The following is a 16,482-nucleotide window of genomic DNA, read 5'->3' as shown; positions in this document are numbered from 1 at the left end:
AGGAAAGACGTGTGGCCTAAATTCCCTCCACAGCGATATGAAACACTCCCATTTATTTGTTTGATTGCAAAGTGTGATTATGCAAGTGTAGCACAAGCGTTTATTGGGTTTAGACGACTGCTACTTTGTCACTTTGGGTAACAAAGGTAACTTTGGATGATCTGAAACATGTTAAATATGCAAAAAATGGAGAAATTACTAAGGTGGCAAATCTTTTTCACGTTACTGCTTGAAAAAGTTTTTTCTTTTGAGTCGCAGATCAAAGAATCACATCTGAAAGAGTCATTTATATTTGCTGTTTGTCTTTGATGTGAGGGTGAAGAACTTGGTCCCAGGCTTTTGTGACTGACATTGTTTTCTGTTACCGAATGGCGCCTAAGCTGACATAGCAGGGGTTTCTGTACAAAGAATCAGGCATCTGTAATATTTAATTTAGAGCCGCGTCGCATCTCATCTGGAAACATGCCAGTTTTACAGCCTGCACTTCCTCCAAATGAGACCTTTAAAAAACCACATCAAAGAATTCAATAAATCAGGCGTCCGGCTGAGTGTCGCGAGGCAAAAAAGAGCTAATGAGGTGTGTGTCTTTGTGTTAGTTGTTCATTTGTGTGGGTGGGGTTTTTGTAACATGATTGTTAGCTATTCAAAGGAGCTTGCAAAGAAAAGCGTCTGGACTTCTTTAAGTTGCTTGAAGACGTTTCACCTCTCATCCGAGAAGCTTCTTCAGTTCTAAGGTCAAATGGTGGAGAGTCCCAGATTTAAACCTAGTGGGAGTGTCCCCCCACAGAGAGACAAAAGGACCCCCTGATGATCCTCTAATCGCCTGAGCCAAGGTGTGGAACTGGGTGTGGGTCCCAATCAGCCAGAGTTTCGGGTGGGTTCATTGTGAAACCTGGCCCCACCTTATCATGCGAATTCCTGAGGTCAGATGGCCCAGGATGTGAGTGGGCGTTAAGGCGTCTGGGAAGGGAACTCAAAACTGGATTATAGATGGCAGAGAGTTGGTGTCGTAAACCACCGCCTCTGTTCAAAGATGGTCGCTCACAGTGGACATAGATGGCTTCTTTCACTCCTCTTTCAAACCATCTGTCCTCTCTGTCCAAAATGTGAACATTGGCATCCTCGAAAGAGTGACCTTTGACCTTTAGATGCAAATGGACAGCTGAGTCTTGTCCTGTGGAGGTGGCTCTTCTGTGTTGTGCCATGCGCTTGTGAAGTGGCTGTTTGGTCTCTCCAATGTAGAGGTCTGGGCATTCCTCGCTGCACTGTACAGCATACACCACATTGTTGAGTCTGTGTTTTGGTGTTTTGTCTTTCGGGTGAACCAGTTTTTGTCTGAGTGTGTTGCTGGGTCTGAAGTACACCGGGATGTCATGCTTGGAGAAAACCCTCCTGGGCTTCTCTGATACACCGGCTACATAGGGGATGACAATGTTGTTGCGTCTGTCCTTCTTATCCTCCCTCGCTGGTGTCTGATCTTCTTTTCTGTGCCTCTTTGCTGACTTTAAAAACGCCCATTTAGGATAGCCGCACGTTTTGAGTGCTTCCTCTACATGTGTGTGTTCCTTCTTTTTCCCTTCAGGCTTAGAGGGAACATGTTCTGCCTGGTGGTGTAGGGTCCTAATTACTCCAAGGATCATCAGGGGGTCCTTTTGTCCCTCTGTGGGGGGACACTCCCACTAGGGTTATATCTGGGACTCTCCACCATTTGACCTTAGAACTGAAGAAGCTTCTCGGATGAAGGTGAAACGTCTTCAAGTAACTTAAAGAAGTCCAGACGCTTTTCTTTGCAAGCTCCTTTGACTATGATGACCTGGATGACTGAGAACCTTCACAGACATTGTTAGCTATATATATATATATATATATATATGTAGTATATGTACAGTTAAGCTGTGAGTGAGAGTAGTGGTGCAGTTTCTTTAATAATTTGTTGGTAAATTAAAGATGTTTTTAAATCATAAAAACATGCTTTTTTTACTTCATGGCTGATGGAACATGTTTGGACAAAATCTCATGAAATTAGTCACTTACAGTGTTCATTAAAATACCAAAAGTCTCAGTTTTCTGTGTTTTCATGCACGAGTTTCAATTATTTTGCTGACGTTCACGTTCACAGGAGATCTCAGACTAAAACATGAGACAAAGATCCACCAAATAATTAATGGTGTGTTTGCTGCTTCACCGGCTCTCACATTATTAATTGCAGTTTAATTTGAGGTTTTGATGTCGTCTTTCTAACCGATCACAACTGAAGGGAAACGTTTATTTCTGGTCTCAGTGGCCAAACCAAGCCATGTGTCACACACGGGGCCACAGGTGATGCGATTGATTGCTTCAATATTGCAGGTTTATCAATAAATTATTCAAAATGTTGTAACAGAAGAAAGAGGATCTCTCCACCTGGGCCTGTTGAGATTTCAGATGCTGTTTGGCTTCATTTGAGGGCTTTAAATTTGTTAATTCATCATCATCATCATCATCATCATCATCACCAGACTCCCTGGGTACAAAATACAGATGTCACTGAAGCGAAAGGCAAAGTGAGACTGAGACAAAAGTTGTGCGATGTATTCCCAGGATAGTTTTCTGACATATAAAACTCTGAGGAAAGTAAGAAGTGTTGTTTCTTTTTGAATTATCACTTTTCTTCTTTTCAAACTTGCTCAGTGTTCTGTGACGTGTGGAGAGGGGATAGAAAGGCGTTTGATCACCTGCCGGATTGGAGATCAGTGTAACGGAGAAAAGCCCGAACACGTGAGGCCGTGCAAACCTGGAGCCTGCAACGGTAAGAATGTCTGATGGTGCAAACATGCAGCGTCTTCTTTTAATTGACTCCATTAACATTTCAGCACATTGTGCTTCCCTCCACATAATCAATAATTCCAACATGCCCGTCTTTCAGTCCAGCAGGTCCTCTAGACAAAATACATAATGCACGTCATTTGCTCTTCATTTTAGCAGATTACATGTCCTTCATAAAAAATTAAAAAATCTTGCATTTTCCTCTGATCTCGCAGCCAGCCGACGGTTTCCATTTATTTTTAAATGAAAAGGAAAATCGATCAGCAGCTCCTCGAAACGGGCTCGGTCCAATTCAAAATAGTGAACATCTAGCCTGCAATAATTCATTAGAAAGCACCAACATTGTTCATGGTGAGTGCAGTTCACGGCCGGGTAGACGGAAGCATCTCTGCTGACATCTCAACAACAGTAAAACTTCATTTAAACATTTCCCGTGATCGATTCAGACTTCGAGTTTTGTGCAGCTTCGAAAATTAAATCAGTCGCTGCGTGAAGGAAGAAAAATGTATTCAGATGTTAACAGTGCGTCCTTTTACATGCTTTTATCGACTGAAACATGCCGTCCTGTCACATTTAAAGTCATTTCCTTTAGTGATTTAAAGCCCAGACAATGACATTTGTGAAGCAATAACACATTATTACTCTCACTTTGCTGCTAACGTCATTCTTCCAGTTGGAGCTGCTGCGATGACATTCAAAGTGTCCAGCGTCTGTATGAAATTGCTTCACCCCACAAAACTCTGCTCAGTGGTAGCACAGGAAGGCGTCAGCGTCAGCACGAATGTTTGTTAGACTTTGGTTTGAAATGCATGAAGGCAGGTGAAGCCGAAAGAATCATTTAATTATGCTTTGATCGAAATCTCATTTATAGATCTATGGTAATAACACATAAATATATGTTTGTGTCTTCATTAAGTAAACTGCATAATCGCTCACTTTCTATTCTGAGTGGAAACTTTGTAGAGCTTACGATGTCATGTGCATAAATGGCCGACATTGTTTTCAAGCAGTCATGCTTCTAAGTGCATTATGTGTTAATTAGCTTGTGCTTAATATACAAATAGAAACATACAAAGGTTAATGACAAAGTCTGCTGCTGTTGGTTGTTTTGAAACCTTTCTGTCACACAACCTTAGAAGAAACTTTTTAGAGATGCTCCAAAGATTCTTTGTTCATTAATCTGCAATGAGACAAGATGTGAAGGAAGTTCGCCAACAGTCCTGCAAAGATCTGTAAAGAATCTGAGGTTAACCTGCAGAAAGCTCTACAATGAAATAAAAACCATTTCATGTTTAGTGTAGAAAACAAACCTGTATTTTGGCAGATCTCAGTTTTTCAAAAGAACTGAATGTTCCACACAAGATTTCTAGGATAGCGTTTAGCAAACAGATGGGACAAGAGTGTAACTCTTAAGTAGGGATGGGTATCTTTTAGGTTTTATCCGATACCGGTGCCAAACCGGTACTTAAAGAATGGAGAACACAAACTTTGTCCAAAAACCTCTCATGTTCAGCTGTTTTTTTGTAAAAAGATAACAATGTTAGCCTTTTCTGCAGCTATGGGGCATATATGGTATCACTCTTGGCTGGAAGCAGTGCTTAAACAATGGAAAAAACACAAACTTTGTCCAAAAACCTCTCATGTTTAACTGTTTTCCACTTTTTCTTTGGTCATTTTAGCCTTTTTGTCCAGGGTGAAGGGAGTATCTGCCATCAAACAAGAAGACAGCCGCATGTAGCTATGATGGTGTTTGCTAGTTCACCTTACATGCATTAATGTAATAACGTGGTTAGCCTACTCAACGTAAATTACACATGAACAACATTAAGCTACTCACGCAGAGAAGAACGGCTGCTGCTGCATCATCATCCTCATCATTTCTGCTACACTGGCAGGGCTAGGGGCCAGGACTCTCCTCTTCGGGTTTTTGGGGGATGTTGCTAACTCCGGGTCGATAACAGGCACCACACCCGCAGTAGACGTGCTCGGTGTGAGGTCTCGCAGCAAGCTATCAAATACGGCTTTTAAAAAAACGCTATGCGTCGCCAGGTGTTTCATCAGATTTGAGGTGTTACCTCCTTTGACAGCATCACAGTATCAGCTTAAAGCACTTGTTGCAGCTGCTGAGTTTGCATATTTTGCTGTGAAGTACAGCCAGACTTTGACCGCTTCGCCTTGGGCATTTTTAATCTGTAGCTCTGCTCTAAAAGAACGTACGTACCTGGACCCGCCTACTATCCTCGGAAACGTAAAATGATTGGCTAGAATCTAAAGTGCATGACCTCTCCAGGAAAAAAAGCACCGAAATGTGCGCTGCTTTTCGGTCTGGTTACTACCGTTTATGTCAGAACCATTGCCATCATGGCACCGGATACCGGTACCCATCCCTACTCTTAAGCTACAATGCATACCAAAGCATGCAGGGTCTGGGTGACTTGTATTCAATAAAAATTAAAAAAAACTCAAGGCAGGAGGCTGGCTTAGCGTTTAGGAGACGAAACATCGTGTTAAAGTCAGGACGAGTGAGATGCTGTGACATGATTGAAGCGGCTGTCCAGTGATGTCGTTGAAACAGTTTGGTATCTATGAGAAGCTAACATGCTGCTGCTGAAGGACGTTTAACAGGTTACTAAAGGTCAAGAGTTGACCTGTTTGTAGAGCCGTGACAGGACGCGATCACAAACATGAAATTTATAGATTGTGTGTCACTATTCTAGGACAACGTGCAGTGAAAACAAAATGAGACAAAACCCCCAAAAGCTTTGTGTTTGTTTACAACAGTGATGAAAATCAGCAAAGGGAGTCCAAACAGAATCCTGCCAAATCCAAACCTTTTCGTGGGACTTCTTCTGATTTTAATAACCCGCGCTAAGCCCCTACGTGGCCTTTCTGAGACAGCACACACATTTTTAAACAAGCGTATTTTATTGATCATGTCAGTGGAAGTGCAAGTCATTTGTAAATGTCGCTGCATACATAAATGCCAAGTCAGTATTTAAGTTGCAGAGATAAATCTCTTAATAATAATAATGTAGCACACTCATAAGTCGGCGAGATGCATGTGTTTATTTTATCTGTGCGTGCTGGGAGTTTATGTAGAACATCGTCCCTCAAAAAGGAAAAGAAGAAGTTTGAATGAACAAAACGTCTGTGGTTTGTTTGGCCTTTAAAGAGGGCTGACGGCAGCAATCTTTACCGTGCTGCCGTGCATATTTATTTATAATTTTAGCAGACATAAAGGTACTTATTTTGCATTTTTGTGTCAAAGGGCAGCAATTGAATGCCAAAATATTAAACAAGGTAAAAGATGTTTCTTATTAGACCTGAGACATTTTCATGCATGTGCTTAGAAGAGTCTTTGAGGTCTCTGGAAGTCGTTTTAGGACAGATGTGAGTCTTGTTAAGCAACACTCAGCACTTATTATTTGTTAGAGAAGCAGAGTGTGACTTGAATGAAGTTCTGGTGCCTGAAAGCATGAGGGGGATGAACCGGAGCAACACCAAACATGCTTGGAATTGGTTTGTACAGTAGTGAAAGAAACTGGGTCACATCTCCACCCAGGCAGAACAAAATGAGCATCGTTCTGCTGAATGTACTGTGATGTGTAATTGTAACTGTGTGTAATGTGAGAATGTGCACACTGTCTTTGCTGTCAGTCTCTAATTAAAAGCAACGCCTCTGCGCTTTGTGAGGCATCCCTTTCTGCTTTTTTGATCTCTTTCCAAGGCCATTTAAACTTTGCAGAGTTTTGACACTGCGGCGAGCTTACACTGTGTGCTCTTTGACTTACAGATGAGCCGTGTAATGGGGACAAATCCATCTTCTGCCAAATGGAGGTGTTAGCGAGATACTGCTCTATTCCAGGCTACAACAAGCTGTGCTGCGACTCCTGCACTAAGCGCACCGGAGCCCTGTCTATGTTCGCGGAGGCGGCCGAGACCGAGGAACACGTTCGCTTCGGATCAGCCTCGCAGCTCCTCGAGACATTAACGGCTGCAGTAGCGGCCAACGGCACACGCAGTGGGAAACAAGGCGCGGGCAAAGGATCCGCCACATCGGGCGGTGCAGCGAAACACATCACCACTCCTGCTCCGGTCAAGAAAACCCCATCAAAGATCACTACAGCACCAAGGCGGGTTCCACGACATGCGGACCTCACTGACAGGAAGCTGTCCACTCGGGCTGGTCCTACTCAGGGTCAAAGGTCAAGCAGTTTGGTGGACAGTCGGCAGCCTGTGGCATATTCTGAAGTGGAGCGATGAAAGTCGTAGCTTTTGCCTTTAGGACTCGTAATGTACAGTAGATAATCCAGCTTCATCCTGAGTCTTCTCACACCAGAAACACAGAGAAAGAAAAGTGCTGGTTCACTTTGTAAGAATTTGACCCTGATACGGACTCTAAATATCTCTTTAACCACCTGCAGCTTCCAGATCACTGAGGCTGAAACAGCCGTGCTACTTTGCCCTAATACTTCTATATTAATATGAAACAAATATGAAATAATTTAAGGTGTAGAGGCCACACAGAGTTTTCAACCGTGTCAAATGAAAAGCTAAATTACGTTCACAGTGAATACTTTCAGGGATACAAAACAGCCAAAGGACAGTTCAGTATTCAAAAGATGTTTGTTGCTCTGACTCATACATTCCCGATGTCTGACATTTATTTCATTTTATCACCTTGTTCACTTGTTCAGGCAAAATTTCTCTAACGTCACCTGCACAGTGAAAACTGAGAGAGCAGGTGGAGGAAGGTGTCTGCGTTCCCCCTCCGGACGAGCTGTCGCCTGGTCTCGTTACTGAATAAAGCAGACCCTGCTGCCTGCAGAGCAGCTACGCTGCTGCAGAGATCCAGAGAGAAAGTGTGAGCAGGTGCAGAGACCAGAGCTAATTCAGCTGTGTAGATTGAGTAGAACTACCACGTTGGTTCTTTTTGGATAAATCTCAGCTTTACAATGTGTTTTAATTGATTGCATCCGTATCCTGCCACATTGTGACCTTTGAGGTAGATGTCAGAGTTCGGTGTCATTTTAAAATTAATAATAGTCAAAGATCATCTGATACAGCTGAGAGTTCCCACTACTTGAATGTTACAAACTGCCAGTTTTCTTGCCAGAAATCCAACTTTGAAGCTCGACTCACAGAAAGTTCAGCCGTCAAAGTATTCAGTGAAAAATGATTTACCGTACTTTAAGTGAATATAAAACATGAACAGAGATGAATTTCCCCAACGCACTATTTATAAAGCTTCCTGTAAATGCTGTACATGAAAATATCAGTATTATTTTAAGAAAGTGGGATGCTTTCAAATACATTTTTAACCAGTTCTGACAGATGTTGGTGCCAGTGTTTGCCCTTCCAGGGACTGTTCACAAAGGGATTATTGACTGATTATTGATATAGCTTTCCTTTCAGAATGCCATGAAGGTTTCTGTTAACTTAAAGAAAAGTCAAAGTGCAGAGAGATGAGATGTTTGATACCCTCTGTATGATACAATTAAGTTAGTTTTTCATAAACACTGAAAACATGGGGAAAAGCTAACCGGCTCTGTCCAAAGAAAGCACCACCTATCAGCACCGAAGCGTTCATCCTGTTTCTGTGTTTAGTACAGAAACAGCTTTGTTAGACAGAGCTCACTTTTTGCTAACAGTCGCTTCGCTGCACCAAGCTGGCTGCCTTTCATATTTAGCTTTGTTCCATGTTTTTTCTCTTCTTCTCAGAAAGACTTAAGGGCAAAGAAGAGAACTAACTAAAGAGCATGCTCCTCTCAGCGTTGTATGTCATATAAAATAGACCATACAACACTCAGGTCAAAGGATCAAAATTATTCATAATACATGTAAAATGTGTTTTTACTTTAGCCTCACTTTTACCGTGACTTTTTGTTAACCTGTGAAAAGAAATGCAATCCAATGTCAGCACACCGCTATAAATCCTTCGTGAGCTATGAAGCTTTCTGTTTGTGTTGGTTATTGAGGTCGTAGAGGGCAGTGATGTGGGAAGGAAGGGAGGCAGCCTATGTAGCCTACACATCCTCGCTGCCTGAAACCTCCATAATCAGGTAAAATATAAGAACCTTTAAGGAATGTCAGCAAAGAGTGAAAACGATGAATTGTTAGCAGAACTGCTGTGTTAGATTGTGTTTGCATTCACAGGTGAGCCTAATAACTAAAGCTGCATTAGTTGACCTTTGACCACTAGTACGGTAGAGGATTAGGGCCACTGGGAAAGAGTGGGCACGTCTTTTTTTTTTCATCTATTCCTGAATTCTGAGGAAAAAAAGTCATACTTCTGACTTTAATCTCAGAATTCTGACTTTTTTCTCAGAATTCTGACTTTAATCTCAGACTTCTGACTTTAATCTCAGAATTCCGACTTTAATCTCAGAATTCTGACTTTTTTCTCAGATGTCTGACTTTTTTCTCAGAATTCTGACTTTAATCTGAGACTTCTGACTTTAATCTCAGAATTCCGACTTTAATCTCAGAATTCCGACTTTTTTTCTCAGAATTCCGACTTTTTTCTCAGAATTCCGAATTTAATCTCAGAATTCCGACTTTAATCTCAGACTTCCGACTTTAATCTCAGACTTCTGACTTTTTTCTCAGACTTCCGACTTTTTTCTCAGAATTCCGACTTTAATCTCAGAATTCCGACTTTAATCTCAGAATTCCGACTTTAATATCAGAATTCCGACTTTAATCTCAGACTTCTGACTTTTTTCTCAGACTTCTGACTTTTTTCTCAGAATTCCGACTTTAATCTGAGACTTCTGACTTTAATCTCAGAATTTTGACTTTAATCTCAGAATTCTGACTTTTTTCTCAGATTCTTTTTTCCACTGGCCCTAATTCTCTTCCGTACACTAGGGACCAGACAAACTCAAAAAAACAAATACAGCGATGCAGACATTATCTTTAACTTTTAGACACATTAAATATTCTCCCCGTGCAATGAAGTCCAACTTTAGCTCAGGAGTCCCCGCCATCTCTCACTGTCTTCACCACCCAGCTGTTTGTTCCAGCTGTGCTTTTAGCTTTTTTATGAAGAGCTAAAACAATGTAATCTGTCAGTACTGAGCTTGGAAAATTGAGCAACCCTTTCACAGTCTGCCAATTTAAAAATTGCTTAATGGCCCTTGGAGCTCATTAGATCCCTTCATCATTAGCCTGAACAAGGTTCTCTGGTACGTTTTATGTTTGCAGGAACAAAGCTTTGTTGTAAGTACAATAAGCTGGAATTTTAAAAAAAGACTTACTGTATGTGGAACATCTTTCTTTCCAAAGTATTCTCTAAATGGCTTTTTTATTAAGGTGGAAAAAGGTTTTGGAGAGAGAAAGCTATTTATTTATAAGTGGATTTCCTTGCAACCACCATGCATCTGACTGCAATAGCAAAAGGCACAGATTTGTGTTTTCAGCAAAGAAATAGCTTGCAACTATCCACACTCAGTCCTGTGTGCCAATGTATAGAACATGTATATAGCATTGAGTGCATAAATATTTATTGAAAGTTAAAGGGTTCTGCTTTGTTGTCACAGCGTGCGCAGCAGCCGGCCGATAAGCTGCATTGGATAAACCATTGAAAACTGATCACCTCTTTCTCCGGTCATATTTTCACATTGGAAGAAGATTTGTGCTTGTTAACAAACACAGTAGACTAGAAATGACATTGTTTTTGCAAACAATTAGATGTAAATATACATGCTCATTTTTGAGATGTTTTACTTGTCAGAAAGCTGTTTTTTCACAGCTGTTTTGTAGAAGTCTTTATCCGAGTCGTTGCAACACAGCAGCGTGAACTGACCAGACAGATGCTTTATTTTAACCGATAAAACATGAGTAGCGTAGTACCAGTAAAGCTGTTTTATGCTGTTTGTAGTTGACAGTATTTTCATTTTTCTCCCCAGTTCTTTTCACATCATTTACTTGCTGCCTATAAACACTGCTGCTAATGCTATAGAGAGCTTGTAATGATAAATAGAGTAGCCGTAGATGTTACTTTGACAATCCCTGAGCCTCAGACAGCTGTTATTGCATAGGATTTTCCATGTACTGTATCAATACCCCTGTGCTGTCCATGCATTGAAGTATTGGATTGTCATGAACGCAAGTCACTCTCTGTTCTATTTGCTTTACTATGTATTTGTGTAGATTGAAGTGTACACTACTGATGCTGTTTGTTGTAATGGGGAGCACATAGCAATAAAAGAAATAATTATCTAGTCTGTGTTCTTGCCTTCGGCTCGTTCCACCATTGCTTTTTCTTCTGGGAAGTGAATTGATGCAGAAAAGAGATATTCTTGGTATGTAGTAATAACAGTAATGTAAAATAATCCCAGAGCTCCTGCAGTCTGTATAACATCCTGTCTCTTTGGATATCTTTGGATTGTTCAGAACACGACATACACACACAAAACCACGAACGCATATTCAGAGATTTTGATCATCATGCTTAATTTCTTTTATTAACTAAAAGACCAATCATGTGTCAGCGATGGTTCCCTGCTTTTGGCTTTTTTAATGAAATCCAGACTAAAAACATAAGATTGTATCACTTTTCCTTTTCACATACAACGACACTAAAGCCATTTTCCTGCACTCCAAAGTCTTCATCTCCTTCAAATTAAAAGCCAACCAATTACTCATTGATCACAGCTTCCTGCCTTTTTCTTGTATCACAATTAAGCGATTGTTTAATGTTTTGAGTTATGCTGGCAGGAGATTGATAGATGTCTTCTTTTACATGTACAGTATGATCTTTGGAGGCAGTTGTTGTAGGTTTTTGCTGCTGCTTTCTGTGTCCTTCCCCTAAACCATGATGGTGAACAAGCTTTGTCTTCAGGTCATGTGAGAGTTGTTTTGCGACCCCCGTGTTGCTACTCAGAGAAAATTAAAAGAGGAGGGAAACTTAATTGACCCTCTTAAATACTCTTTCTCGTTATTGGATTGACCTGTGTATGTAGGTCAGGGGTCACTGAGCTTAACAAGCCAATTTGAGTTCCAATAATTAGTTCTAAAGGTTTTGGAATCAATAAAATGACAACAGTGTCCAAATTTAAGCACCAATGTTTAAACAATGATTGCACACTTTCTATAAATCCAATAAACTTCATTTCACTTCTCAAACATCACTGTCTGTGTCTCCTATATGATATATTTAACTGATATTTTTTATTGTACCAACCAACGATTTATACAGGAAAATAATGACTATTAACAAGGTTGCCCGACCTTTTGCATCCCACTGTAGATTTCATGTTCTCACCACGCTCCACCCTTGCTGATGAACGCCCTCCTTTGTAAACCAGCTATTATGTTGTATTACATAATGTGCAGCAAAACCTTTTTCATCCTTACACCGAATTTCCTCCTAGATTTAACAAAAATGTCCTCAAAAAATAAAAATCAGTGCGTGCACCTTGTACTGTGTTTTCCTTAAATAAATTCTGTGCAGCAGGATTCTGGTCTTGCTTTTAATAAGTGTGACAGCAGCAACAATAGCTGCGTGTGGCTGCTTGCTTGACAGAAGCCAGTATCTCACTGGTGTTAATATCCTTTGACACTTCCTAAAATTGCTTTGCCCACACGCTGGTGTAGGAAAAACCTGATCTATTGTCCTGGCGATGAGGGAGTGGCGCAGTTCTGTTATGAGCACTCACCTTAAAGAAGAGGGCCTCTGAAAAATCACTGCAATCACTGCTGAGTGACCACAATCATCCTAAGATGAAAACTTCCTATTGTGCTGGAAGTAGTCTCTTCCAGGATGTTAAAGACCCCGTCCATAGGTCACGAGGGGTCAGCTGAAAATGATTGTTGGCGCATCTCAATCCCAAAAACACCCTGGGAGGATTTTACACATGAACAACGGGCTTCAGCAGAGTTCCAGAAACGTAGAGAATCAGTGCCAAGATGAACTGAAGTTGTTCAGTTTACACCTTTCCTTTCCAAATACTAAAAATATACAAATTCAGCTCTTTGCTCAGCACTGCATCGAGAGGCTGAAGCAAAAGGACTCAGATAAAAGAATTCAAGGTAAAGCAAATTACTGCAGGTGGAGTCAGCAGTGCATGTGAGCCTCTGAGCTCTGCCCCACAAATACAAGAGCAGAAAGGATAGAAGGTGTCACAGTGCCGCATGGCAAAATGAGAAAAAGATGAGCAGCTGGGAAGTTGAGGGGGTTGCGTGTATTAATTCAGAGAACACAAGAGCCAATACAAGTTAATTACTCTGTCATGGCACACTGAATAGACGCATATATTAAATTAATAACAGCTTTTTGTCATGATTTCTCTCATCTAATTAATATGTTTTGTGAGGAGATCTCCACAAAGAGCAGCATAATTGTTTTGTTTTTTTTGTGCGAACAACAGCAACAATAGCAACTGTGCACGAGTGATGACAGTGCACGTCCTCTTGACTGACGCACTATGAACCGCTGTGGATTTGGGTGGCTGCTCTTGGCGGTGCTGCAGGAGCGTGTAATGAGTCTGCTACAGAAAAGCCACCCGTGCCTGACTTCTTCTTTTCATCACAAACTTTTTTCAGGCTTTATTCTCACCGGCTGCACCTTCGACTCGTCAGTGAGGAGTCTAGATTATAGACTGCTGAAGAATCCTCCTTCACAATCATTGGAAAAGAAGGAACAAAAAAGCTGTAGTTTCTTAAATTTGAGTGTATTGTGCTTTCAAGGAAACGCTTTCAGTGTTTTCTGGGTTATAAAATTATATAATAAAACATAGGAAACCGATTATTTTAGCGTATTAGCCCAAATTTAGCATCTTAAAAACATCCTGAAACCTTCAGTGCTTTTGTTTTTTCTCTCTTTGTTTTTTTTGAATATATTTATTACTGGATGATTTGTGGTTTGTGACACGGCAGTGTCCTGTAGTTCCACGTGGGACTGAGACGATGATGAAATAACAATTAAGGCCCGAAACAACCCAGCAGTCATTTTGAAATGCAATAACAGGTAAACACTGTGTTAGGACTGAAATGAGTGAATTTTCATTCACGTTGAGTAATGTGATTATTGACGCCTGTGCGTATTTACTCTTCTTGTATCGACACGGCTGCTGTGAAAATGGTTTGTAATCAGATTTTGTCACAGGCCCACGGGGTAACAAACTGGTCTGAAATCAGATGCGCAGAGAGGAGCCGCCTCACAGAGAGAAAGGCATTTTAACAGCGTCTGTGCTGTAATTCCATAGATCCGCTCAGAGAACAGATGGATGGTTTTGTATTGACAGATTTTGCAGCGTCCATCCCAGGGGAAGGCCACCACGTGGGCACAGCCTGAGCACTGACACAGGCTCTCATTGTGTGTGTTTGTCTAATTGAGGGACAAGCTTGCCAAAGCTTTTGTGACACAGCTCCCTTTGGAAGCATGCAAGGAAGTCTGACAAAATCTTGGCACAATAACGATCATTTTTGTGCGGTAGAACATCTGTGATTTGACCGACGGCTGATTCTTCTTTGTTTGCTGAATGAGAAGGCTGACAGCTCTTTATTTTTTTATTCTTTTCCCTTTTTTGTGCGTTAAACGTGACATTCTCATACAAAGTAAAAGAGGGGGAGGTTTTCCTCAGGTGAAAATGGACTGATCGTGCTGGTGTGCCAACCTGATTTTTATATGGAAAGTCCTTCTGTTCAGAAATTAAAAATGGGACAAAGAAAAGAGCTTCTGCATAATTTGCTGTCTTTATACAAATGCCTGCAAGGAGAGAATAACATTTACACAAGTATTCAGACTAAATCTGTGATGTGTTCATGCTTGATATACTTACAGACTCAGCCAAGCCTTCCTCTGAGCTCCAAGGAGAGGTTTTTTGTTATCAGCATGTTTGGGACTCTACAGTACAGTCAGACCTGAACATTAAAAGAACATATTTCATAAAAAGTCAGATGCTTTTATGTACAGTACTGTGACAGCACAGTACCTGATCCAATTTTATAATTCAATATTTTATGAATTCTTAATATTAGACTAAGAAAACCTGAGAAAATGCAAGATGGAATTTAAATTACGTTGGCAGCAATAACTACAATCAAGCATTTGTGATAAGTGGCAAAGAGAATAACAAAAAGAAATGCATGTGATAAAAGACCCAGCACATTTACATCTTTGTAGTTCTACAAAGAAAAGCGTCTCTGAGCAGCTTAACATCTATAATAACAGATCCGGGGAAACCTGATAATGTGTTGTTTCTCAGTTCATTCGGTTTTCTTTTTAAGACCAAGTTTGTCAGAAGAAAATAAACTCAATTCAATTCTTCATCCGCTTTGTCGCGCTCCCTCTCCCCAGCCACCTCCTCCAGCTTATCCGGGGGAACACCAAGGCGTTCCCAGGCCAGCCGAGAGATATAATCTCTCCAGCGTGTCCTGGGTCTGCCCCGGGGCCTCCTCCTGGTGGGACATGCCCGGAACACCTCACCCAGGAGGCGCCCAGGAGGCATCCTTGTCAGATGCCCGAACCACCTCAGCTGGCTCCTTTTGATGTGGAGCAGCAGCGGCTCTACTCTGAGCCCCTCCCGGATGGCCGAACTTCTCACCCTTCGGAGGAAGCTCATTTCCGCCGCTCGTATCCGCGATCTCGTTCTTTCGGTCACTACCCACAGCTCGTGGCCATAGGTGAGGGTAGGGACGTAGATCGACCGGTAAATTGAGAGCTTCGCTTTTACACTCAGCTCCCTCTTCACCACGACGGACCGGTGCAGCGTCTGCATTACTGCAGCTGCAGCCCCAATCCGTCTGTCGATCTCCGGCTCCTTTCTCCCATCACTTGCGAACAAGACCCCGAGATACTTGAACTCCTCCACTTGGAGTGGGCACTCCACCCTTTTCCGGCTGAGAACCATGGCCTCAGATTTGGAGGTGCTGATCCTCATTCCTGCTGCTTCACACTCGGCTGCGAACCGCTCCAGTGCGAGCTGGAGGCCATCACCTGATGAAGCCAACAGAACCACATCATCTGTGAAAAGCAGAGATGAGATTCTGAGGCCACCTAAGCGAAAGCCCTCCGCCACTTGGCTGCGCCTAGAAATCCTGTCCATAAAAATTATGAACAGAATCGGTGACAAAGGGCAGCCCTGGCGGAGCCCATCACCCACCGGGAACGAGTCCGACTTATTGCCGGTATTGCGAACCAAGCTCTTGCAACGGTTCAATTCTATTTTATTTATGTGGCACCAAATCTCAACAACAGTCACAGTTATACTGTAAAGTGAAGACCCTACAACAACACAGAAACCGCAACAATCATATGACCCCCTATGAGCCAGGCTTGGTGACAATGGGAAGGAAAAACTCCCTTTTAACAGGAAGAAACATCCAGCAGAACCAGGCTCAGGGAGGGGCGAGCTGTTGGGGTGAGGGGACAAAGAGTAGAAGAGAACCAGAGATTAATGATAACTAATGATTAAATGCAGAGAGAGTACAGCCTGTTTGTATCCCAATGACCCGATGACCACACTTTTTTAAATTTTAAATTCTAAAAAAGTATTGATGCAAATTTTCTGCAGGGGGATTTCATAAAATATTATCTGTACATGATCCAATTCTTCAGAAATAATGCTAATGATGATGCAACGTGACCTCGGTTGTCAAAATTAGAAAACTATATAATACTTCTCATGTTTTTAGATTCAAATTGCAACATATAAACATACATGATGCATG

The 16,482-nt window shown here is 41.6% G+C and overlaps 1 protein-coding gene across 1 annotated transcript in view; it reads left to right on the top strand.

Moving 5' to 3' along the window:
- The window catches only part of adamts3 (ADAM metallopeptidase with thrombospondin type 1 motif, 3), a 170,481-nt gene extending 159,466 nt beyond the window's left edge, over positions 1-11,015 (top strand). The window contains exons 21-22 of the mRNA XM_087849509.1: positions 2,671-2,788; positions 6,599-11,015. Of these exons, the coding sequence (XP_087705635.1) occupies positions 2,671-2,788; positions 6,599-7,068 (588 nt within the window). The 3' untranslated portion in view covers positions 7,069-11,015. The remainder of the gene's footprint in view (positions 1-2,670; positions 2,789-6,598) is intronic.
- The last annotated feature ends 5,467 nt before the right edge of the window (positions 11,016-16,482 follow it).

Source organism: Neolamprologus brichardi, chromosome 12 (assembly GCF_056152115.1).
Source record: "Neolamprologus brichardi isolate AB-2024 chromosome 12, ASM5615211v1, whole genome shotgun sequence".
Lineage (NCBI taxonomy): Eukaryota > Metazoa > Chordata > Actinopteri > Cichliformes > Cichlidae > Neolamprologus > Neolamprologus brichardi.
The sequence above is the reverse complement of the archived record's forward strand: the minus strand, read 5'-3'. Positions and strand labels throughout refer to the sequence as shown.